The following is a 26,551-nucleotide window of genomic DNA, read 5'->3' as shown; positions in this document are numbered from 1 at the left end:
ACTCCACATCTCTGTGTAGCCTCCACAACAACCCCATAGCTCTCTACTCCACATCTCCGTGTAGCCTCCACAGCAACCCCATAGCTCTCTACCACACATCTCTGTGTAGCCTCCACAACAACCCCATAGCTCTCTACCACACATCTCTGTGTAGCCTCCACAACAACCCCATAGCTCTCTACCACACATCTCTGTGTAGCCTCCACAACAACCCCATAGCTCTCTACTCCACATCTCCGTGTAGCCTCCACAACAACCCCATAGCTCTCTACTCCTACTCCACATCTCTGTAGCCTCCACAACAACCCCATAGCTCTCTACTCCACATCTCCGTGTAGCCTCCACAACAACCCCATAGCTCTCTACTCCACATCTCCGTGTAGCTTCCACAACAACCCCATAGCTCTCTACTCCACATCTCCGTGTAGCCTCCACAACAACCCCATAGCTCTCTACTCCACATCTCTGTGTAGCCTCCACAACAACCCCATAGCTCTCTACTCCACATCTCTGTGTAGCCTCCACAACAACCCCATAGCTCTCTACTCCACATCTCCGTGTAGCCTCCACAACAACCCCATAGCTCTCTACTCCACATCTCCGTGTAGCCTCCACAACAACCCCATAGCTCTCTACTCCACATCTCCTTGTAGCCTCCACAACAACCCCATAGCTCTCTACTCCACATCTCCGTGTAGCCTCCACAACAACCCCATAGCTCTCTACTCCACATCTCCTTGTAGCCTCCACAACAACCCCATAGCTCTCTACTCCACATCTCTGTGTAGCTTCCACAACAACCCCATAGCTCTCTACTCCACATCTCCGTGTTGCCTCCACAACAACCCCATAGCTCTCTTGTGGCGCCAGCATATACATTGTGTCATTGCGTTCCTCCCCTTGTAAACCGTGTGTGTGTGTAACTACAGGAGTACAAGCGTAAGCAGATGGAGGAGCAGCGGCAGGCGGAGCGTCTCCAGAGACAGCTGCAGCAGGAGAGAGCCTACCTGGTGTCCTTACAGCAGCAGCAGCAGGAGCCACGGCCACAAGACACCAAACAGCTGTACCACTACAAAGACACAGCCCCCAATAACGACAAACCTGCCTGGGCCAAGGAGGTACTGTTGATACACACAGCACTTGTATATGGGTTCAGTTCATGTGGTTACACCAGCAGTATAGTTTGCAACATTGACATGGTCTCAATGATCTCTCTTTCTCACTTCCAAAAGCAGGATTGATGTTTTCTGAAGAAGTGGAGCCCTGTAGCGTTGCTATGTCTGAACTTTAAGATATCTGACAACGTCTCTCTCTTACTCAGACACACACAGCGTCTCCGTCATGGACAGATCCTCTACTGGTTTATGTGGTTGAAAAGTTTTTTTCAGGTTCTGCCATGGTAATATGTGTGTGAACTGACAGTATGTCCACCTGTATGTGTGTGTGATGTTCTGTATGACGCCCCCTGTCTCTAGGTGATGCGTCGAGCCCAGAGTAACTCCCCTCGTATACCTCCCAAGAAGCACCACTCCTTTAACCTGCCTGGAGACGCCAGCCTATCACACCTCCTCCTGCTCCCTGGTTACAAAACCCGCTCCCGCCCCCCCTCCTACCCTGCCCAATCAAGTCACTCCAGGGAGAGGCTCCTCCAAACAGAAGGCAATAATGTGACTGTTCCGTGTATACATGTGTCCTGCGCCTCTGATCCTGCCCCTGACTCCTCTTATCCAATCCTGCATCATCCCGAGGCCAGAAGGAGGAGCCCTGAGGGAAGAGTCCAGGAGTCTAGGGGGAGGAGTCCAGGTCGACTGGTCAGTCAGGGAGACATACCCACTTCCTGTTTGTCTAACACACTTCCTCCCCCTCTCTCTCCAGAGGTGGACTAACATTACTCGACTGGTGTGTCTGGGGAAGCTCTCTCTTTTCCTAACCTCCTTTCTTCTGGACGTGACTCTCCTGTCCCTATTAACCATTTTCTCTTCCCTTGCACCAGGAGACGCACTCCTGAAAAAACCCCTGCCTGGAATGTTCTATGTTCTAGAATGGTGGCTGGTGTTTTCTACAACAACTTTTTTCCCTCTCTACGTTCTGGAATGGTGCCTGGCATCTTTTAGAATGGAGATAGATGTACTTTCAGAGACTAACAGACTTGTCATTTCTAGATTATTGTCTGTAACTGTGCCATGAACCCCTTCCTCCCATCTCTCTCTTCCTCTAGTCTTTACACCCGACTGATCGGTCTCCTTCAGAATCTCAGCTCTTCAAACTGAATGTTTTAGTCTGCTTCATGTTCAGGCACCAGGCTTCTCTCAGGGACACACTGCAGCTCCTGATTTAGCCTAGATCCAGGCCACACACACCACCAGGCTTGCCCCCCAGTGGCCACTGTGGGCTGATGTAGGCCAGCCGTGGCTATATCTGTCAACACACATGGGTGTATCTGCTTCCCTATGGACACACGTACACCAGTACATACACCGGTACACACACACACACCGGCACGTACACACACACATGCACACTGTAGCCAGGTTTGTCTCTAGGCTTCTCCTCCATGGTAACGGCTCTGAGGGAAACTGGAGGTTTGACACACGTCACACAAGACACACAAACATACATTGAAAAATCTGTCACTGACGGCCAATATAAATGATTGTGCTCTAACTTTGTGTGCGCTTGTATGTGCGGGTGGGTGTGTGTGTGGCAGGTGGAAGAGCGTTCCAAGCTGAACAGACAGAGTTCTCCAGCGCTGCAACATAAAGTGTCCAACCGTATCTCTGATCCATCCCTGCCCCCCCGCTCAGAGTCGTTCAGCAGCGGGGGCATACAGCAGGCCCGAACACCCCCCATGCACCGCCCCGTAGAACCACAGGTGTGTGTGTGTGGGGGAGTGGAAGTGTGTGGGTGCATGTGTACAGTATATGTAGGTGCACGTTTACCCTTTATGATGTTTGTTTCTCCTCCTTTCATTTTTCCTTCCCCTCCCCCTCTACTTTCCTTACCTCCTTCCCCTCCCCCTCTACTTTCCTTACCTCCTTCCCCTCTCCCCTCCCCCTCTACTTTCCTTACCTCCTTACCCTCTCCCCTCCCCCTCTACTTTCCGTACCTCCTTCCCCCCTCCCCTCCCCCTCTACTTTCCGTACCTCCTTCCCCTCTCCCCTCCCCCTCTACTTTCCGTACCTCCTTCCCCTCTCCCCTCCCCCTCTACTTTCCGTACCTCCTTCCCCTCCCCCTCTACTTTCCGTACCTCTTTCCCCTCTCCCCTCCCCCAATACTTTCCTTACCTCCTTCCCCTCTCCTCCGGCTCCTCCTCTCTTCCTCCTCTACACCTGCTCCTCTACCTGCCTGGTCCTGGTGTGTGATCCTGCTCCTCTACCTGCCTGGTCCTGATGTATGAACCTGCTCCTCTACCTGCCTGGTGCTGATGTATGAACCTGCTCCTCTACCTGCCTGGTCCTGGTGTGTGATCCTGCTCCTCTACCTGCCTGGTGCTGATGTATGAACCTGCTCCTCTACCTGCCTGGTGCTGATGTATGAACCTGCTCCTCTACCTGCCTGGTGCTGATGTATGAACCTGCTCCTCTACCTGCCTGGTCCTGGTGTGTGATCCTGCTCCTCTACCTGCCTGGTCCTGATGTATGAACCTGCTCCTCTACCTGCCTGGTGCTGATGTATGAACCTGCTCCTCTACCTGCCTGGTCCTGATGTACGAACCTGCTCCTCTGGTCTGTTATGATCTGGTCCTGGTCTGGTCTTGTCAGATGGCCCACCTGGTGCAGGTGAAGTCCCATGGTCTGTCTGGGTCCCAGTCTCTCCACGACCCTGCAGGGGTCACAGGCCTGTCCCCCTCCCCATCCTCCGGCCGCCCCCCCATGCCCCGCCAGAACTCTGACCCTACCTCAGACACCCCTCCTTCTATACCTCTCCCCCGCCTCGCTCCCCCCCTCGAGAAACTGGACCGCAGCTCCTGGCTACGAACGGACCTAGACCTACCTCCTAAGGTCTGCATGACAATGTCTGTTTGTTTGTGGCTGGAATGCAATGTCTCAGAACTTTTGGGGCACCTTACGATTGTTTATCTCAAATCACTATGTAGAGTTGAAGTCAGAAGTTTATATACACTTAGGTTGGAGTCATTAAAACTCATTTTTCAACCACTCCACAAATTTCTTGTTAACAAACTATCGTTTTGGCAGGTTGGTTAGGACATCTACTTTGTGCATGACACAAGTAATTTTTCCAACAATTGTTTACAGACCAGTTTATTTCACTGTATCACAATTCCAGTGGGTCAGAAGTTTACATATACTAAGTTGACTGTGCCTTTAAACAGCTTGGAAAATTACAGGAAATTATGTCATGGCTTTATAAGCTTCTGATAGGCTAATTGACATCATTTGAGTCAATTGGAGGTGTACCTGTGGATGTATTTCAAGGCCTACCTTCAAACTCAGTGCCTCTTTGCTTGACATCATGGGAAAATCAAAATAAATCAGCCAAGACCTCAGAAAAAAATTTGTAGACCTTCCCAAGTCTGGTTCATCTGTGGGAGCAATTTCCAAATGGCTGAAGGTACCACGTTCATCTGTACAAACAATAGTAATCAAGTATAAACACCATGGGACCACGCAGCCGCCATACCGGTCAGGAAGGAGACGCGTTCTGTCTCCTAGAGATGAACGTACTTTGGTGTGAAAAGTGCAAATCAATCCCAGAACAACAGCAAAGGGCCTTGTGAAGATGCTGGAGGAAACGGGTACAAAAGTATTTATATCCACTGTAAAATGAGTCCTATATCGACATAACCTAAAAGGCCACTCAGCAAGGAAGAAGCCACTGCTTCAAAACCCCCATAAAAAAGACAGACTACGGTTTGCAACTGCACATGGGGACAAAGATCGTACTTTTTGGAGAAATCTCCTCTTGTCTGATGAAACAAAAATAGAACTGTTTGGCCATAATGACCATCGTTATGTTTGAAGGAAAAAGGAGGAGGCTTGCAACCCGAAGAACACCATCCCAACCGTGAAGCACGGGGGTGGCAGCATCATGTTGTGGGGGTGTTTTGCTGCAGGAGGGACTGATGCACTTCACAAAATAGATAGCATCATGAGGTAGAAAAATTATGTGGATATATTAAAGCAACATCTCAAGACATCAGTCGGGAAGTTAAAGCTTGGTCGCAAATGGGTCTTCCAAATGGACAATGACCCCAAGCATACTTCCAAAGTTGTGGCAAAATGGCTTAAGGACAACAAAGTCAAGGTATTGGAGTGGCCATCACAAAGCCCTAACCTCAATCCTATAGAACATTTGTGGGCAGAACTTAAATAGCGTGTGCGAGCAAGGAGGCCTACAAACCTGACTCGGTTACACCAGCTCTGTCAGGAGGAATGGGCCAAAATTCACCCAACTTATTGTGGGAAGCTTGTGGAAGGCTACCTGAAACGTTTGACCCAAGTTAAACAATTTAAGGCAATGCTAACAAATACTAATTGAGTGTATGTAAACTTCTGACCCACTGGGAATGTGATGAAAGAAATAAAAGCTGAAATAAATCATTCTCTCTACTATTATTCTGACATTTCACATTCTTAAAATAAAGTGGTGATCCTACCTGACCTAAGACAGGGAATTTTTACTTGGATTAAATGTCAGGAATTGTGAAACTGAGTTTAAATGTATTTGGCTAAGGTGTATGTAAACTTCCGACTTCAACTGTACATACAGTTTAGCAAACTTAGTTTGCGATTGAGAATACAGTATGTGTCCCACTTAGACCTTTTCTAACTGATTTTTATTGGTTCTCAGTGTGTGTGTTTTTTATTTTTTTACTATTCTTGTGGGGACTAGAAGTCCTCACAACGATAGTAAAATTCAGACAAGTGGGGACATTTTGCCGGTCCCCACAAGAAAAAGGCTATTTTAGGATTAGAATTAGGTTCAGGGTTAGTGGTTAGAGAAAATAGGGTTTTGACGGGGAATCAATTGTTTGGTCCTCACAAGGATAGTAAAACAAACTTGTGTGTGTAGGTGCCCCAGAGGACCACGTCTATCTCTCCAGCCCTGGTCAGGAAGAACTCTCCTGGGAATGGACCTGCGGGCCTTGCTCCTAAAGCTGGAGCACACCTGATACGGGCCAGGTACTCACACACACACATATACTATACACACACTCCATGTTCCTTTGTGAATCAGGCAGTTTAATGTTGTTTGTGTGTGTTGCTGTAGTAACCCAGACCTGCGGAGGACTGATGTCCCAATGGAAACTCCCCTGAAGAGGAAGAGCAGTGGCAGCTCCTCCAGCTCCTCTACCCCTTCCTCCAAGGGGGGCAGCAACGAAAGAGGTACACACACACACCACCACACACAGATTCCCATGTGTGTTCCTGTAAATGTTTCAACCCTTAACACTCTATACAGTCAGAGAGAAGATGTGATTTGTTGACTATTTAGTGAGCAGAATGTGATTGGTTGACAGGGGCAAATCAAGCGGAGGGTTCTGGGGCACCGGCCCAGGAGACCAAAGAAGAAAACAGAGATGTGACGCTGACACGACCTAGCAGGCCCGCGGTAAGTACAGACACACAGAGAAAAAACAACCCATTCTCTTCTCTGAACTAACCAATACATGTCTCATCTCTCTTTCATCTTTTCTCGTCTCTGTCCCTCCCACATTCCTTTTTTATTGTCTCCCTCTTTCCTTTCTCTGCGTTTCTCTCCAACCTCTTTAGAGCTATAAGAGAGCTGTAGATGAGGTTAGTGGCATTTCTCCTCCCCCTTTCTCCATCTCTCTCACCCATTCACTTCCTAGCTCTTTCACTCATTCACCCACTCAGGTATTTACTTACTCTCCACCCCCCATCTAGGGCTGTTGAGGTGATCGTATTACCACCATACCGGCAGTCATGAGTCACGACGGCAGTAAAATTGAGTCACGGTAATCTCTTCTTGTGCACTCTGGACATGCGTTGTTAGTACCCAACTCACTAACGACCATCAGGTCCTAATGGTCTGGTTCTCAGGGCTCTGTTGTCCATCGAACCACTCTGACAGCAATGCTAATGCAATCGAAAATCACATCAAAAATACTTATCATCAAGACAGTATTGTCCTTTTAAAATTCACTTCATGGTGCCTCCCGAGTGGCGCAGTGGTCTAAGGCACTGCATCGCACGTCACTACAGACCCGGGTTCGATCCCAGGCTGTGTCACAACCGGCTGTGACCGGGAGTCCCATAGGGTGGCGCACAATTGGCCCAGTGACATCTGGGCTAGGGGAGAGTTTGGCCGTGGGGGGCTTTACTTGGCTCATCGCGTTCTAGCGACTCCTTGTGGCAGGGCGGGCGCCTGCAGGCTGACTTTGGTCGTCAGTTGAACAGCACATTGGTGCAGCTGGCTTCCGGGTTAAGCGGGCGGGTGTTAAGAAGCGCGGTTTGGTGGGTCATGTATCGGAGGACGGATGACTCGACCTTTTTATTTTACTCTCAAAATTACAATTTCTCACAGAGAAACAATGAAATTGGATGTTCTGAGTCCATAACAACACTTAAATCTCATCAGAAGACCATTTATTGGGTGTCTGAAAGAACAGATTTAGATTGAGTGTAATTCCCCCTTTAATTGCACATCTGGCCCTTTATTTGTGCATCTAGCCATTGAGGAATGTGCCATCTAATATGCTGGTCTAGCGATGGTTCTGTACTGCTGCTGCTCATTTCATGGTAAAGTTTGCAAATAACATATAATATACAAATTATATACTTATGATATACTTCTTCCAATTAAGCCTACTTTACAGTTAACCTTTAATTGTGAATGTTTTGGGGAAAGTATTTCTGTCAAACCACAAGAAGGTTATTGTTAGGAATTTTATGAATAATGACTAAACAATGTCTACATTTAGATAAAACTATAATTAATTGAACTCTACCCTGTATTATTATATCTGATTAATAATGTTAATTCATAAGGAAGGGATTATGTAGCATGAACAAGGAGTAATTAAAACATAATAAACACCATTCCAACTTAGTTGGAGAGGTATGTGCTGTGGGTTATTAAGTAAGCAAAAAGGATTGTTAAACTATGGAGAGAAAGTAGCGCACTAAGAAGCTGAGGAAGATTTGCAGGGGAGAAGGGTGCCTATTTGAAAGCTAGAAAAAAATAAGTAGCTCACAACATGTTATATTTTTTTGAAGTAGCTCTCGTGCTAGAAAAGGTTGGAGAACCCTGGTCTATCGCATATTACGCACAGCAGAAAAACATTTAAAATATTACTGATTTAAGATGTCTTTGGTGCATAATTGGTCTAGCCTATACTCCTAAATTGAACATATTCTAGTTATCGGCTTTGAGTGTGGAATCTATTAGTATGCATACTGGATGGACTGGTTACCTTGTGCTATGCTCCAAACTTTCTATCCATGAGTCTGGGAGAGAATGTATAGGCCTAGACAATGCTTTTAGTTCATTGATTGTACAGGGCAGCTTACAGTAGCTTGCAGCTTACAGCCTATAGTGAATATGTATTTAATTTTTAATAGCCTAGTAATAAGGTATTTTCATAATAGATTGACCCATTACCTTTAACTACGGAATATCTCACCATGCGTTTCCATCTCCTCCCCTCTCTCCTTCATTCCGTTCTCGAGTGTGCAGAGAGAGGGGCTGTTAACAGTTTCATCAAATATTTTTCATCGTGAAACAAGCTACTATTGATGTTCCCCAACAGATTTCACGTGGTTTCCCAAAAGAAGCATTAGATAGCTGCAGGAACAGGGTTGGAGAGCCCATGGCATACAGAGCACTAGATAGCTGCAGGAACAGGGTTGGAGAGCCCATGGCATATAGAGCACTAGATAGCTGCAGGAACAGGGTTGGAGAGCCCATGGCATATAGAGCACTAGATAGCTGCAGGAACAGGGTTGGAGAGCCCATGGCATACAGTTTGGGAGGAATATCACTTGTCGCCCAGCGAGAGGCTGCATGCTCCTCAAACAGTGGTTGATGCCTGGAGTGAAATAACCAGAATAGCCTGCATGATTGAAAAACGAACAGGCGAGAAATCGGCCTCCATTCGTTATTCGAGTGCATACTGTTGTCGTCTTTTTCCCACCTGTCCTTGTTCCTGCCCATTTCATAATGGGCCATTCTAAATCGAAACCACTTTTAATATATGAGTAAAGACAACATTTAATTGATAATAGTCTGATGGGTGAAAATATGATCACTTGATGAGAGAACAGCGTGAGCAGCCGGAGGCAAGGAATGGAAGGCAAGCTTATTGTTTTGTGACTTTCTCAAATCATCAATAGCCAGATGCATCATGCAGCCCATATATGTTTTGATTTATAAGATATTCTAAGGTTTGTATCATTCACAAATAAAGTTGGCAAATAACTCTAAATAACGTATAGGACCTGTTTCAAATTATCACTTTTACGCTCAACATAGCCACTTCATATGCACACTCACTACGGAATGGGAAAATATACTTTCTATTTTATTCAGCTAAGTTATTATATTACTTACTATAAAATCATATAATATATAATAATGGCACGGGACTTATAAGCATATCTTGTCTGCTAAATGAACAAGTCTACAGCCTATGGCATGGCGCATAGCCAGATAACATACAGTAGGCCAACTCATATTCTGTTCTTCTGAAATACACTGAACAGAAATATGAACGCAACATGTAAAAGTGTTGGTCTGATGTTTCATGAGCTGAAATAAAAGATTCCTGAAATTGTCAATTTTGACCCCCCCTTTGTTCAGGGACACATTATTCAATTTCTGTTAGTCACATGTCTGTGGAACTTGTTCAGTTTATGTCTCAGTTGTTGAATCTTATGTTCATACAAATATTTACCCCATGTTAAGTTTGCTGAAAATAAACACAGTGACAGTGAGAGGATGTTTCTTTTTTTGCTGAGTTGATCTTTATTCCCAGTCAAGGTGCACCTGTGTAATGATCATGCTGTTTAATCAGCTTCTTGATATGCATCACCTGTCAGGTGGATGGCTTCTCTTGGCAAAGCAGAAATGCTCACTAACAGGGATGTAAACAAATGTGTGCATTTATTAGACTTTTTAAACTGTAGATGTTCCAAAGGCACACATCTGTAGCTTGTATACGTGAAGGCCTGGAAATGCTAAACATGTTTGTTAAATAACAGTCAATTAACGTAAGACTGGCAGTCTTTTGCATGACAAACGGCTGACAAAATGTCATAACCGCCACAGCCCTCTCTCTCTCTCTCTCTCTCTCTCTCTCTCTCTCTCTCTCTCTCGCAATCTTTCTCTTGGAGTACAAAGGTTTGTGTATCCCTGCAGTAGTTATAGCTTCATTCTTGCCTCTCTCTCTCTCCCCTTTTCTCTCTCTTATTGCCTCTCTTTCCCACTCTGTCTTTCTCTATTTTCTCTCCCCCTCTATCATCCAGGAGGAGTTGGTAATATATCTATTGATCCCCATGTGCACGCTCATATCCACACTGTCCCCTCTTTTCACATGCACGCCCAGGGCCGGATTAAGAAATCATTGGCCCCGAGGCTTTTTAATTTATTTTTATAGCCCCCTTTTCCCCTTCCCGGCACACAAATCATTTGGTGTAAACAAGTCTGTGCACCAAGATGCAATTCGATGCGTGTTAAATTTACTGTTGAAGAAAAATACCCTTTATAAATAAAGCCATACTAACGTTTGCCATGTGGCATAGGCTATTAATTGAGCAGAGGCATTTTTTGGATTTCCTCACAAGATTATTTTTGTTGTTGCATAGGCCCAAAAAAATCGGCCTTTTAAAAACGCATTTCATGCAATTCATCATTTACATGACAGAAGACATTGACTGAACATTTTTTAATACCACACAAATGACAGAAATGAGTGGCTACTCTGACACTGACAAACTGAGATCAATCTGGTCTTTAATTCAGACAAACAATAGCCCAGGTCAATGAAGCGACACACAGATTGTACAATATTAGGAGGCAATATACATTACCAGTCAAAAGTTTGGGCACACCTACTCATTCAAGGGTTTTTCTTTATTTTTACTATTTTCTACATTGTAGAATAATAGTGAATAGATCAAAACTATGAAATAACACATATGGAATCATGTAGTAACCAAAAAAGTGTTAAACAAATCAAAATATATTTGAGATTTGAGATTCTTCAAAGTAGCCACCCTTTGCCTTGATGACAGCTTTGCACACTCTAGGCATTCTCTCAACCAGCTTCACGAGGTAGTCACCTGGAATGCATTTCAATTAACAGGTGTGCTTTGTTAAAAGTGAATTTGTGGAATTTCTTTCCTTAATGCGTTTGAGCCAATCAGTTGTGTTGTGACATGGTAGGGGTGGCAATAGCCTATCTCAAGATAAGCTACTTTGAAAACCAGTGCTGCTGTTAGCTAATGTATGTTTATATTGGTTCTACAGACAGACTAGTCATCTTTTTTCAGCAGTAGGCATTTTCTTTCCAAACTGTACGTTTTTCCTGCCATTGTATTTTGAAATCTGCAAAAGGCAAACCGACAGCTGCAATCAACCATAGAAATATAATCCATAGATGGCAGTTCCCATTCAAGTCAGGACTGGCATCCATTGCTATTGTACCCATGAGTTTAACAGTCAAATTGCCAGGGTAAGAGGTTACAATACCCTTCTATGGATTATATGTCTATGGCCACAACGCAACAAGCTGTAACCTATATTTGGCTTGCATGCTGCCCAAACTGTGGCCTTGCCGACTGTTGGCATACTGATAACTGCCAAAATTGAGTAAACAAGGGATACAAAGTATATGTTATGGTGTGGGGGGCGTGTTCCTGGCATGGTTTAGGTCCACATGTAGAATCTATGCTGAAGCTGTTCTAGCAGCTCGTGGTGACGCAACACCCTTTTAAGACACTTTATGTTAATACACTTTGTGTTGGTTTTTCCTTCATTTTGACCAATACCTGATAGTGCTTGTGATAAAGTTAACCACCATTATTTAAAAAACAATAAAAAATCCTCTGTGGCTAAATTATTCTTTCTGTGATGTATTTTGAACATTGAGAGCGGACTTCTTTGGTTGGATAAAATTATAATAATAAAAACAATAACGTTTAAGCCCCTACATTAATCCGGCCCTGTGCACGCCCCTCTCTCCTCTAGCTCACCTGTTTTGGCCCCTACATTAATCCGGCCCTGTGCACGCCCCTCTCTCCTCTAGCTCACCTGTTTTGGCCCCTACATTAATCCGGCCCTGTGCACGCCCCTCTCTCCTCTAGCTCACCTGATTTGCTCTACCTGTGCCGTGTGACAGAGGCAGACTGGGGAGCATTGGAGCTGTGTTTCCCCTTAAACAGATAACAAATAACCTCTAACCACTGACCATAAGGGTTGAGTTCCCAGAAACCTAACCCTTCTGTTAGTGACCTTTCCTGACTGCATCCTGACTGAATCCTCATTGTTCCTCACTCACACTCTGAGGAAGGAGTTAGCTGCTGAAAAATGTATGTTTAAAATGTTGTGCCAATAAAATGTTCCCCATAAATCAAAGCAACTGTTACTGCACCCACGACGTGAGTGCTGACCTTTTATAATATCCTCTACTGACCTTTAACCTCCTCACCTCCAGGACCTGACAGCTCTAGCCAAGGAGCTGAGGGAGCTGCGTCAGGGGGAGGAGCCTAATCGCCCGCCCGTCAAGGTGACGGACTACTCCTCATCCAGTGACGAGTCACAGAGTGACGAGGAGGGAGAGGGAGGAAGTAACGACGGCTCTGTGTCTGTCAGCGACACCCCACGCATCATGTGAGTGTGTGTGTGTGTTTATTTGCATTTTAATATATGCATTTATTTTATTGTAGCTATGTATTTTAAATCTGTAATATGTAACTTTTGGGCAACCAGACCAAATCCACATAGAAATGTGAGTTATAGATCTGTAATTCCATTGAAAGCAAGTCTAAAAAGCGGCAGATGTGTTCTACAGTATGTGCACTATTTGCTTCTTTTACTTTGGGTTTTGTACACCAGTTTCAAACAGTTGAAAATACAATATTGTTGGTTCTGGAAACCATATTTCAGTGGTTTAAATGTGACAATGATTCTCTACACTATACTTGCTTGTTTTGTCACATAAACTTAAATTACTATTAGAATTTTAGCAACCAGGAAATGGCAGAGCGATGTCTGCATAGTGCATCTTTTAGTATTTTAAACGTGTGTGTGTGTGTGTTGTGTCAGGCCGGCTGCGGGGCAGAGTAGTGGTGAGGTGTACGGTGTGATGGGAGGACATAATGATTCCTACGGCAACAGTTCCCAAGACAGCACCCTGATGATGAGAGAGGTCAGTCGCCTTTCACTTTTAACCCCTGACCCCTGGGCTTCGCTCTGCTTGCTTAATACACAACTCAGCATCCTGGCATGCACTCGGCTCTGCGTGTGTCTGTCTGTGTAGAATGAGTCTCTGCATTGTCACCAGCCGTCGCTCAGCTTCTTCAAGTCTTTGGGTTTACCCACCTTCCACATCAGTGGCAGAACATCCCCCTTAACCACAGATCCAGATGAACCTCCAAACCCTAAACCTAACCTTAACCATTAGATTCCAACCTTAACCTTACCTTCAACACAAATCTAGAATCATCTTACCTTTCCCAAATCCTACCCATCACAAGGAAATACATTAATCTGAACTTAGATCAGTGTGTAGAGTGGCCCTCACTCTCTCTCTGTTCCAGACCTATGGGGACAGGAGGCGGAACTCCGCTCTCGCCGACAGCAACGGTTTCCCCCGAAACGCCAATCTGCCCGATCTGGTGCAGCAAAGCCCCTCCCCCATGGTCTCCCCTGGCGATGGCTCTGGGCGCAGCCACCCCAAAGTAGGTTCACTAGACCCCTACACCCTTATTTGCTAGCCCTCTACACACAAACCCCCTACATTCTAGCCCTGTACACACAAGCTCCCTAGTCAACAGATCCGACCCTCTTGCTTACAGCTGCATTAAGGCTGGACAGGCTTCCTGTGTAGATTAAGACACCATGGAGCCAGTGCAAGATATGGCTCAGAAACGTAACTCAATCCAGGGATGAGAAATGCGTTGTACTCCAAATTGTCCCATTATCCCAACTAGGGCCGACCCCTTTTAGTCGACTGGTCGATTATTTGGTAGATAGGCTGTTGGCTGACCAAGATTCTTTAGTCGAGCAGAAAAAAATATATAATAATAATCATGGTGTACAAGACACCTGTCTGATTCGCGCTGTGTGGACTGATCCATTGTGGAGGCCGTGCGGATGGCACAGTCCATCGCTCACAGTCCAGTGCTACTGAAATTGTATATGCTTATATTACATAAACAATGGTGCAACACTAATAAAAATAATATTATTTTATAACAAATGCGCTTTCTCCCACGTTGGATAGTGGTCGCCGGCAGCGGTTAATTCAAAGCGCTGTTGAATTGGCGCCTTTTCCTAGACCATGTTGCTATGTGCATAATAGCAAAGTTAACCAGCATATTGGTTTAGAGAACAATGCCGGAGGCAGCAGCAGAATGAGGAGATGACAATACAGCCCTTGCCTTTTTGCCTAAGAAAAGTGAGGAGAGAGGAAACCAGAACTTAAGTAGGTCTATAATCAATAGCCTAACTGTTAAATGTGCCTGTCTTTATAAATCATCAATATATATACAGAAGTAAGACAGATCCTGCTTCTCTTGCCTGTTTGAGTGTGTGTTTAATAGCCTACTGATTCCGTGAGCACCATGCTTCACACAGCAATTTCATAAATTCGGCTGTTTTTGATCTTGTAATACAGGCTTTTTTTTCTTTGTTAGAACAGCCTCTCTGGTATTATTTCTAATTTATTTAGTGTTTACACTGTTTGAAATTGTTTGAAAATAATATTTATAATAATAATAACGCATATTTTTCTTGATCTCCTTGAATAATTAGCTAAACAATAAATATACCTACCGTTCCATTTCGGAAATTGCATTCATGAATGAATGCGACTGTTTAGTCTTTGCTGTAATAAAGGCTTAACAAAAAAACAACGTTTTAACAGACTCTCTGGTACACTTATACTTTATTTAGTGTTGTTTACATTGTTCCAAATGGTCAGAAAAATTCTATTGTAATCTATACAACACGTGTTAGTCATATATGATATGCACGCAGTGCTTGCTCCTTATCTTCTTTTTCTTGAGCTCCAGTATTTTCCACAACTAGTCACATTTATTCCACACACCGGACTTCCCTTTTACCTCCTGAGCAACCTGGAAAATATTCCCGTTTCAAGTTTATTTGTCACGTCCTCCGCATCCATTTTGAGTTCATATGTGTTACGGTGTTCAGAGTTTGTTATAACCAATTTATTGATGTGGTTAGGATATGCTATAGGCACGGCCTGCCCACTCATTAGGTAGCAACAACACATCCAACAACAACACAAAACCTCGAATTCTGCCCAAAAACAATGACAATTTCTCTCAACCAGTGACATATGGGCTCTTTTGGTGAGGGCTGATGCCGATGTTTGATAAGCATTGCCCACTTTGTCAAGGGCAGGGACTCAATATTTTGCTAGTAGGGTATTGGAGGCTATTTTGTAAATGACATCGTCGAGGATCGGTATGATGGTCAGTTTTACAAGGGTATGTTTGGCAGCATGAGTGAAGGATGCTTTGTTGCGAAATAGGAAGCCAGTTCTAGATTTAACTTTGGATTGGAGATGTTTGGATGTGAGTCTGGAAGGAGAGTTTACAGTCTAACCAGACACCTAGGTATTTGTAGTTGTCCACATATTCTAAGTCAAAACCGTCCAGAGTAGTGATGCTGAACAGGCGGGCAGGTGCAGGCAGCGATCGGTTGAATAGCATGCATTTAGTTTTACTTGTATTTAAGAGCAGTAGGAGGCCACGGAAGGAGAGTGGTATGGCAATGAAGCTCGGCTAGAGGGTTTTTAACACAGTGTCCAAAGAAGGTCCAGAAGTATACAGAATGGTCTCATCTGCGTAGAGGTGGATCAGAGACTCACCAGCAGCAATAGCGACATCATTGATGTATACAGAGAAGAGAGAAGGCCCAAAAATTGAACCCTGTGGCACCCCCATAGAGACTGCCAGAGTCCCAGACAACAGGCCCTCCGATTTGACACACTGAACTCTATCAGAGAAGTAGTTGGTGAACCAGGCGAGGCAAAACCAAGGCTATCGAGTCTGCCGATGAGGATGTGGTGATTGACAGAGTCGAAAGCCTTGGCCAGGTCAATGAATACGGCTGCACAGTATTGTTTCTTATCGATGGCGGTTAAGATATCGTTTAGGACCTTGAGCGTGGCTGAGGTGCACCCATGACCAGCTCTGAAACCAGATTGCATAGCGGAGAAGGTGCGGTGGGTTTCGAAATGGTCGGTAATCTGTTTGTTGACTTGGCTTTCGAAGACCTTAGAAAGGCAGGGTAGGATAGATATAGGTCTGTAGCAGTTTGGGTCTAGAGTGTGTCCCCCTTTGAAGAGGGGGATGACCGCAGCTGCTTTCCAATCATTGGGAATCTCAGACGACACGAAAGAGAGGTTGAACAGGCTAGTAATAGGGGTTGCAACAATTTCGGCAAATAGTTTTAGAAAGAAAGGGTCCAGATTGTCTAGCCTGGCTGATTTGTAGGGGTCCAGATTTTGCAGCTCTTTCAGAACATCAGCTGACTGGATTTGGGAGATGGAGAAATGGGGAAGGCTTGGGCGAGTTGCTGTGGGGGGTGCAGTGCTGTTGACTGGGGTAGGGGTAGCCAGGTGGAAAGCATGGCCAGCCGTAGAGAAATGCTTATTGAAATTCTCAATTATAGTGGATTTATCGGTGGTGACAGAGTTTCCTATCCTCAGTGCAGTGGGAAGCTGGAAGGAGGTGTTCTTATTCTCCATGGACTTTACAGTGTCCCAGAACTTTTTTGAGTTTGTGTTGCAGGAAGCAAATTTCTGCTTGAAAAAGCTAGCCTTGGCTTTTCTAACTGCCTGTGTATATTGGTTTCTAACTTCCCTGAAAAGTTGCATATCACGGGGGCTGTTCGATGCCAATGCAGAACGCCATAGGATGTTTTTGTGTTGGTTAAGGGCTATATCTGTTCCTGGTTCTAAATTTCTTGAATGGGGCATGCTTATTTAAGATGGTGAGGAAGGCATTTAAAAAAAAATAACCAGGCATCCTCTACTGACGGGATGAGGTCAATATCCTTCCAGGATACCCGGGCCAGGTCGATTAGAAAGGCCTGCTCGCTGAAGTGTTTCAGGGAGCGTTTGACAGTGATGAGTGGAGGTCGTTTGACCGTTGACCCATTATGGATGCAGGCAATGAGGCAGTGATCGCTGAGATCTTGGTTGAAAACAGCAGAGGTGTATTTAGAAGGCAAGTTGGTCAGGATGATATCTATGAGGGTGCCCGTGTTTACGGCTTTGGGGTGGTACCTGGTAGGTTCATTGATAATTTGTGTGAGATTGAGGGCATCAAGCTTAGATTGTAGGATGGCTGGGGTGGTAAGCATGTCCCAGTTTAGGTCACCTAGCAGCATGAGCTCTGAAGATAGATGGGGGGGCAATCAGTTCACATATGGTGTCCAGAGCACAGCTGGGGGCAGAGGGTGGTCTATAGCAGGCGGGAACGGTGAGAGACTTGTTTTTAGAGAGGTGGATTTTTAAAAGTAGAAGTTCAAATTGTTTGGGTACAGACCTGGATAGTAGGACAGAACTCTGCAGGCTATCTCTGCAGTAGATTGCAACATCGCCCCCTTTGGTCGTTCTATCTTGTCGGAAAATGTTATAGTTAGGGATGGAAATTTCTGGGTTTTGGGTGGTCTTCCTAAGCCAGGATTCAGACACGGCTAGGACATCCGGGTTGGCAGAGTGTGCTAAAGCAGTGAATAAAACAATCTTAGGGAGGAGGCTTCTAATGTTAACATGCATGAAACCAAGGCTATTACGGTTACAGAAGTCATCAAAAGAGAGCGCCTGGGGAATAGGAGTGGAGCTAGGCACTGCAGGGCATGGATTCACCTCTACATCACCAGAGGAACAGAGGAGGAGTAGGATAAGGGTACAGCTAAAAGCTATGAGAATTGGTCGTCTAGGACGTCTGGAACAGAGAGTAAAAGGAGCAGGTTTCTGGGGGCGATAAAATAGCTTCAAGGTATAATGTACAGACAAAGGTATGGTAGGATGTGAATACAGTGGAGGTTAACCTAGGTATTGAGTGATGATGAGAGAGATATTGTCTCTAGAAACATTATTGAAACCAGGTGATGTCTATAAACACTAACCAGAACAGCAATGGACAAGGCATATTGACATTAAGGAGAGGCATGCTTAGCCGAGTGATCATAAGGGTCCAGTGAGTAGTGAGGTTGGTTGGGGTCACTGCAATTCAGACAGCTAGCCGGGCCATGGGTAGCAAGCTGGCAGAGGATGGAGGTCTGTTTTTAGCCACCTCGTGCGTTTCCGTCGGTAGATTAGTGGGGTTCCGTGTGGTAGAGGGGACCAATCCAATTGGCAAAATAGATATAGTTATAGTGACCCAAGAAAATTGTCCGATAGACCTATTCAGATAGCAGCCGATAAGACAGCTAATGATTAGCGGGCCGCAGATGGGCGTTCAGGTTACGTCGCGACGGAGGGGCCAGTTGGATAAGTCCCTCGGGCAGATAACGTCGGTAGTCCAGTCGTGAAGGCCCGGTGGGGCTCCGTATCAGCAGTAAAACGGGTCCGGATAGGTGATTGTAGCCCAGGAGTGGCTGATGGAACTCTTCAGCTGGCTAGCTCCGGAATAATTGATGTTTGCTCCGGGACCGACGTAAGCCAATAGTCACTCGGATAGCAGCTAGCTAGCTGCAAGATCCAGGTGTAAATGCGTGCGGTAGAAATCCGGGGATATGGAGAGAAAATAGGTCCGTTATGCTCTGGTCTGAGTCGCGTTGTACAAAACTGGCGATAGCTTTTCGAGCTAAAGGATAGCTGATGACCGCCAACCGTGGTTAGCTGAATACTAACGTTAGCCAGTGAACTGGCTAGCTTCTGGCTAGCTTCTTTATGTGTCGATTAATTGTCGGAGTAGAGGACCTTGTGCATTTCAGGTAAAATAACAACTCAATGTTTATATCCCAGGACAAATTAGCTAGCAACAGCAAGCTAGCTAAATAGGACAAATTAGCTAGCAACAGCAAGTTAACTAGCTAAATTACCATACATGTTTAATGCTTTTCGACCTGCCTCCAAATTAATGTCATTGGTTCAGAGTTTGTTTTGATATTTTAACCTGCGTGTCGTGATCGCGTTTGGTGTAGTGGGACAAAATAAATGAATGCACGATAGCGCACGATGGCCCACGCGTGTAGCCGGTTTGGGTTCCGTGTAAGTTCAAAGTCTGGGAAATACTTATTTTAGATGTCTTTTCAACTTCATTTTGATTACTGGGATGAGTAGTTTTGCAGGGGGTTTCATCTTTTGGGCTCGCCTATGTCGGCAGAATGGCAAAGACCGGCCCTGGCTATAGGTCAGGCTCTATTGAGCCATATTCAGACGGAATTAGTTTTACTGGGGGGGGGGGTCGGGTTTTGTATTTATGTGCACGAGCACAAAACACCACATCCCGTCCTAATCTGCCGTGGCAGTAATTTTTACATGGCAGGAGAGTAAACTTTCCAATCAGAATAACCTATTGTTTTTTGGCAAACTCCAAGGTTCTCTGATAATACTAGTCCGGTGCGAACACAGACAGCGCGATAAACACTTTGATGTTCTGTGGTGGTCGCTGCAGCACGGAGGAGAGAGAGACAACGGGTGCAAGTCACAGTAGCAGTCGTTTAATCTTCTCGGAGTAACATTTGGGATAATGGGACAATTCGGAGTACAACGTATTTCTCGTCCCTGAATTGAGGCACTGTCCGAGCCATATCTCGCACCAGCTCTGTGGTGTCTTAATCTACACAGGAAGCCTGTCCAACCTTAATGTAGCTGTAAGCAAGCGGGTCGGATTTGCTGGCTACCTAGCCCTGTGGCTCTGTGCCCTTGTGCTCTCTCTGCATCCTGTACTAAAACAAACAAAAAAACTCACCCTGTCAAGTCTGACTTGGACCTAGACGCTGAGTCTGTCTGGCTCGCGATTAAACCCACTCTAACCTAGTTAAACCCAGTCCATAACCATTTCTTCCATACATTGCCTTCCTTTTTTGCTGGTCACATTCTCTGCTCTCTCTCCTCTGCATGCTGTGTGTTTGCATGGCAAACCAAGCCTAATGTTGCTCAACACACTTTCTGCTCTGGCAACCCGTAAGTGTATGCTGAAAACTCTCACCACCTGGCAACCTGTTACCTCAGGACAGAAATTGGGGCCTGGAGTTTTTCTTGTTTAGATGGTCAGGGAAAACTCTGAACCCTACCTATAATGCTCTGAGGTCCTGATCCCACCCCCCCTCTCTCTGATTTGCAGTATGGCATGGGCGGTGGGAGTGGCTCCAAGTCCTCCTCCTTCACGCCATTCGTTGATCCACGAGTCTACGGAACCTCCCCCACCGATGATGATGATGAAAACTCTGCCTCTGGTGAGTCAGTTATCTTGTCAATCTTCTGTCATCTTTGCTCTAGCTCTTGTTGCCAGTAAATTGCTTAGGAAGGAGGAGGTTGCATGAATGTTGCTCTAATGTTGTAATGTTGTGTGAACATACTGTACAGGGTGTCCTGTTGTTGTAAGTTTAAAAGGTTGTGTGAACATTAGTATAATGTTATCCTGTGGTTGCAGCTCTCTTTGCAAATGAGCTGCTGCTTCAGGAGCAGGAGCAGGCCAGACTGAACGAGGCCAGAAAGATCAGTGTGGTCAACGTGAACCCGACCAACATACGACCTCATAGCGACACGCCTGAGATACGCAAATATAAGAAGCGCTTCAACTCTGAGATACTGTGTGCTGCTCTCTGGGGTAAGACACTTCAAATATACGTTATATATGTTGACACGTGTGTGTGTGTGTGTGTGTGTGTGTGTGTGTGTGTGTGTGTGTGTGTGTGTGTGGTGCTTTCTCTGTCCATATATCCATGACTTTTGTATCTATAAGTGTCCATATATCCATGACTTTTGTATCTATAATTGTCTATATATACATGAATCTTGTATCTATAAGTGTCCATATATCCATGACTTTTGTATCTATAAGTGTCCATATATCCATGACTTTTGTATCTGTAAGTGTCCACATATCCATGACTTTTGTATCTGTAAGTGTCCACATATCCATGACTTTTGTATCTGTAAGTGTCCACATATCCATGACTTTTGTATCTGTAAGTGTCCACATATCCATGACTTTTGTATCTGTAAGTGTCCACATATCCATGACCTATGAAATCTTGGAATTGTTCTTGACTGTAATGTGATTTGTGGATTCAAATAAAGTATTTTAAATGTGTGTGTGTGTGTGTGTGTCTAGGTGTGAACCTGCTGGTGGGGACAGAGAACGGTCTTATGTTGCTGGACCGCAGTGGTCAGGGGAAGGTGTATAACCTGATCAATCGCCGACGCTTCCAACAGATGGACGTTCTAGAGGGCCTCAACGTCCTGGTTACCATATCTGGTAGGACTGATTGCAGCAAGACAGCTACTTGAACACAGTTAGACTTTAACAAAGGGTTCTGTGGCCCCATCGAGGAAGATTTATGGTGTGTTTTTGACTTTGTGGTTTTTAACTGTCTGGCCCCAAAAGGCAGTCTTGTGTTTCCTAAAGAGCTGGAGGCCTGTAGCATTGCTTTGTTCAGATTCTATGATCACTCTCAAATAGCCAACAGGCTTAAGACCTTTCCCTCCCTCCCCCTCCCTTTACTCTCCTCTCCCCTCTCTCTCTCTCTCCCTTCTCCTTTCCCATCTCTCTCCCTTCTCCTTTCCCCTCTCTCTCTCTCTCCCTTCTCCTTTCCCCTCTCTCTCCTTTCCCCTCTCTCTCCTTTCTCCTTTCCCCTCTCTCTCCTTTCCCCTCTCTCTCCTTTCTCCTTTCCCCTCTCTCTCCTCCCCTCCCCTCTCTCCTCCATTCCCCTCTCTCTCCTCTCCCCTCCTTCTCTCTCCCTTCTCCTCTCCCCTCTCTCTCCCTTCTCCTCTCCCCTCTTTCCCTTATCCTTTCCCCTCTCATTCCCTCTCTCCCCTCTCCCCTCTCCCCTCTCCTCTCCCCTCTCCCCTCTCCCCTCTCCCCTCTCCCCTCCCCTCTCCCCTCCCCTCTCCATTCCCCTCTCTCCCTTCTCCATTCCCCTCTCTCCCTTCTCCATTCCCCTCTCTCCCTTCTCCATTCCCCTCTCTCCCTTCTCCTTTCCCCTCTCTCTCCTCTCCCCTCCCCTCTCTCTCCCTTCTCCTTTCCCATCTCTCTCCTCTCCCTTCCCCTCTCTCTCTCCCTTCTCCATTCACCTCTCTCTCCCTTCTCCTTTCTCCTCTCTCTCCCTTCTCCTTTCCCCTCTCCTCCTCCAGGGAAGAAGAATAAGCTGCGTGTGTACTACCTGTCCTGGCTGAGGAACAGGATATTACACAACGACCCCGAGGTGGAGAAGAAGCAGGGCTGGGTCACTGTAGGAGAGCTGGAGGGCTGTGTGCACTACAAAGTCGGTACGTGTGTGGACTGGGGGCATGACGTTTAACCCTGGGTGTCTGTGTGTTGCATTAGCCCATTAAGCTAAAGCCAAGGCATTATCACCGGTACTAATACAAGTGATTGACTCCTGTGTGTGTGTGTGTGTGTGTGTGTGTGTGTGTGTGTGTGTGTGTGTGTGTGTGTGTGTGTGTGTGTGTGTGTGTTTCCAGTGAAGTATGAGAGGATCAAGTTTCTGGTGATCGCTCTGAAGAACTCAGTGGAGATCTACGCCTGGGCACCCAAACCCTACCACAAGTTCATGGCCTTCAAGGTAACACACAGAAATATTATCTTATTATCTTATTTCCTCCCCTACCAGTGTGTAGCTCCCACCTGGGTGATGCCACAGCAGTCATTTTGTAGCTGAATGCTCTCTACAGTATCTCTCTCAATAATGTCTATCTGTCTCTCTGTTCCCCACTCTCTGTCTGTCAGTCGTTCACTGACCTACAGCACCGCCCCCAGCTGGTTGACCTGACAGTGGAGGAAGGTCAGAGGTTAAAGGTCATCTATGGCTCCAGCGTTGGGTTTCATGTAATCGATGTCGATTCTGGCAACCCGTATGACATCTACATCCCCTCCCACGTAAGGCTGCGTGTGCATGCGTGTGTGTGTGCGTGCGTGCGTGCGTGCGTGGTCAGAGAAGGACTACTGAACCAGGTAACATCTGATTTCTGCACTCTGGTGGTGAGAAGATGGTTTCCCTCTGAACTACTACCTTTTAAATGGTAACCGTACCTACCGTGTGACGGTTCTGGTTTCAGGGCTCAAATACCATGACGGTTACCATTTATGTTGTTGAAACCATGACAAGGCTGTTTTGTTGACATTGTGTGTTACCATGGTGATTGTGTGACTGATGGAGCGGGAGATTCCGTTGTTGCAGCAGTTTCTCATCGCACAGGGGGGTGGGGAGCTGGCCACAAGACAAGGAGGGAGGGAAAGAAGGGCGAGAAAGAGAGATTTGGAGGTAGAGGAGTTGCGGGGGTCGTGTTCTGTGCCAGCCAGGCTGACACCAGCCCCCCACCCCTCCACTGTGTGGTATCTATCGCCCCCGGCAGATTCAGAGTCAGGTGACGCCCCATGCCATCGTGGTGCTGCCGCGGACCGACGGAATGGAGATGCTGCTGTGTTACGAGGACGAGGGCGTCTACGTCAACACCTACGGACGCATCACTAAAGACGTGGTGCTGCAGTGGGGAGAGATGCCTACATCTGTTGGTAGGTCACACACACACACTATATACACAACTCTCACTGCCACCCTCACAAACACTTCTATGCCTCTCACTGGTTCATAAAATACACCCCTCAATACCTCCCACTAGTCCCTCTCTAACCTTGGCTACCCCTCTCCCTCACTATTCCGCACAACCATGCACTACCCCTCACTACCCCTCTATACTCCCTCTCTATCCCCCTCTGATCCACTAGTAAGGCTAGGACTCCGAGTCTTTTCAGCTTCCAACCCCAGACTCAACTCCAGCCCCTGCTCCCCAACTCCAGTCCCTGCTCCCCAACTCCAGCCCCTGCTCCCCAACTCCAGCCCCTGCTCCCCAACTCCAGCCCCTGCTCCCCAACTCCAGCCCCTGCTCCCCAACTCCAGCCCCTGCTCCCCAACCAGGACCAGCTCCAGAACGAATCAGTTTCTAATGGCGGGCACATTTTTTCACTGGACCTCCTATATGTGCATGCGCTTGCATATTCACCATTTTTTAAGGAGTGTTATAGTGAAGACCATAGGCAGCTTGTGAATTTCAAGGTTGGGGAAGCTACAGTTTATATTACCATCTCTACCGATCTACATGCCAGTTATGATTATTTTTATATGCGCATTTTCGTGGAACAGTTTCATTTCACTAATAACGTTTTTGTTTCTCAAAATCAGTGTTACTTGATTAATCATGAATCTGAAGTAAAACAATAAAAAAGTCAAAGTAAAAACTCAACTAAGGCGAGAGCATCAGCCTCTGCCATGTGGACACATTGATACACTGTGATCCATTGGCGGCTAAAGAAATGAGAGCATAGAACTCAGAGATAGCCTTCAGGCCAATGCAGTAAGCCTATAACTTAATCGTCAACTAAGTAAAATACATTGGCCAAAAGTCGACAATTAAACATTTTCGAAAATATTTCACATTCATCTCTCTACTCCGCCTCTCTGCCTCCCTTTTTATCTGTCTTGACTTGAGCTATTGCTGGTGAAGTGCAACATTGTATCAAATCATCAACTGGATCCAGCCCCAAGCTGTCTCTAGGGAACGTGCAACATTGTATCAAATCATCAACTGGATCCAGCCCCAAGCTGTCTCTAGGGAACGTGCAACATTGTATCAAATCATCAACTGGATCCAGCCCCAAGCTGTCTCTGGGGAACGAGCAACATTATATCAAATCATCAACTGGATCCAGCCCCAAGCTGTCTCTAGGGAACGTGCAACATTATATCAAATCATCAACTGGATCCAGCCCCAAGCTGTCTCTAGGGAACGTGCAACATTATATCAAATCATCAACTGGATCCAGCCCCAAGCTGTCTCTAGGGAACGTGCAACATTATATCAAATCATCAACTGGATCCAGCCCCAAGCTGTCTCTAGGGAACGTGCAACATTATATCAAATCATCAACTGGATCCAGCCCCAAGCTGTCTCTGGGGAACGTGCAACATTATATCAAATCATCAACTGGATCCAGCCCCAAGCTGTCTCTGGGGAACGTGCAACATTATATTAAATCATCAACTGGATCCAGCCCCAAGCTGTCTCAACTGGATCCAGCCCCAAGCTGTCTCTGGGGAACGTGCAACATTATATCAAATCATCAACTGGATCCAGCCCCAAGCTGTCTCTGGGGAACGTGCAACATTATATCAAATCATCAACTGGATCCAGCCCCAAGCTGTCTCAAGGGAACGTGCAACATTATATCAAATCATCAACTGGATCCAGCCCCAAGCTGTCTCTAGGGAACGTGCAACATTATATCAAATCATCAACTGGATCCAGCCCCAAGCTGTGTCTGGGGAACGTGCAACATTATATCACATCATCAACTGGATCCAGCCCCAAGCTGTCTCTGGGGAACGTGCAACATTATATCAAATCATCAACTGGATCCAGCCCCAAGCTGTCTCTAGGGAACGTGCAACATTGTATCAAATCATCAACTGGATCCAGCCCCAAGCTGTCTCTGGGGAACGTGCAACATTGTATCAAATCATCAACTGGATCCAGCCCCAAGCTGTCTCTGGGGAACGTGCAACATTATATCACATCATCAACTGGATCCAGCCCCAAGCTGTCTCTGGGGAACGTGCAACATTATATCAAATCATCAACTGGATCCAGCCCCAAGCTGTCTCTGGGGAACGTGCAACATTGTATCAAATCATCAACTGGATCCAGCCCCAAGCTGTCTCTGGGGAACGTGCAACATTATATCAAATCATCAACTGGATCCAGCCCCAAGCTGTCTCTGGGGAACGTGCAACATTATATCAAATCATCAACTGGATCCAGCCCCAAGCTGTCTCTGGGGAACGTGCAACATTGTATCAAATCATCAACTGGATCCAGCCCCAAGCTGTCTCTGGGGAACGTGCAACATTGTATCAACTAGCCTATTCCAGGTCTTCAGAGTTTCCTGTGCCATTGAGCTCGGGACAGACAGCTGTTTTTTTTTATGACATTTCCACTGGATATATTATTATATTTTTGTATTTATTATTTAACTAGGCAAGTCAGTTAAGGACAAATTGTTTTTTACATTGACGGCCTACACCGGCCAAACCCGGACGACGCTGGGCCAATTGTGTGCCGCCCTATGGGACTCCCAATCACGGCCGGATGTGATAAAGCCTGGAATCGAACCAAGGACTGTAGTGACGCCTCTTGCAC

General features: G+C 46.0%; 1 protein-coding gene across 1 annotated transcript in view; it reads left to right on the top strand.

Annotated features, from left to right (window-relative positions):
* Positions 1-26,551, top strand: part of LOC120027722 (traf2 and NCK-interacting protein kinase-like) — a 58,406-nt gene that overhangs the window by 22,183 nt on the left and 9,672 nt on the right. Inside the window, exons 14-30 of the mRNA XM_038972712.1 lie at positions 930-1,118; positions 1,476-1,811; positions 2,708-2,872; positions 3,762-4,001; positions 6,034-6,143; positions 6,232-6,347; positions 6,482-6,573; positions 12,638-12,813; positions 13,249-13,351; positions 13,743-13,883; positions 20,478-20,589; positions 20,787-20,963; positions 21,471-21,614; positions 22,490-22,624; positions 22,820-22,920; positions 23,085-23,234; positions 23,711-23,870. Coding sequence (XP_038828640.1) covers positions 930-1,118; positions 1,476-1,811; positions 2,708-2,872; positions 3,762-4,001; positions 6,034-6,143; positions 6,232-6,347; positions 6,482-6,573; positions 12,638-12,813; positions 13,249-13,351; positions 13,743-13,883; positions 20,478-20,589; positions 20,787-20,963; positions 21,471-21,614; positions 22,490-22,624; positions 22,820-22,920; positions 23,085-23,234; positions 23,711-23,870 — 2,647 coding nt within the window. The remainder of the gene's footprint in view (positions 1-929; positions 1,119-1,475; positions 1,812-2,707; positions 2,873-3,761; positions 4,002-6,033; positions 6,144-6,231; positions 6,348-6,481; positions 6,574-12,637; positions 12,814-13,248; positions 13,352-13,742; positions 13,884-20,477; positions 20,590-20,786; positions 20,964-21,470; positions 21,615-22,489; positions 22,625-22,819; positions 22,921-23,084; positions 23,235-23,710; positions 23,871-26,551) is intronic.

This window comes from Salvelinus namaycush, chromosome 33 (assembly GCF_016432855.1).
Source record: "Salvelinus namaycush isolate Seneca chromosome 33, SaNama_1.0, whole genome shotgun sequence".
NCBI classification, from domain to species: domain Eukaryota; kingdom Metazoa; phylum Chordata; class Actinopteri; order Salmoniformes; family Salmonidae; genus Salvelinus; species Salvelinus namaycush.
Note: the sequence above shows the minus strand (reverse complement) of the source record. Positions and strands in the feature narration are given on the sequence as shown.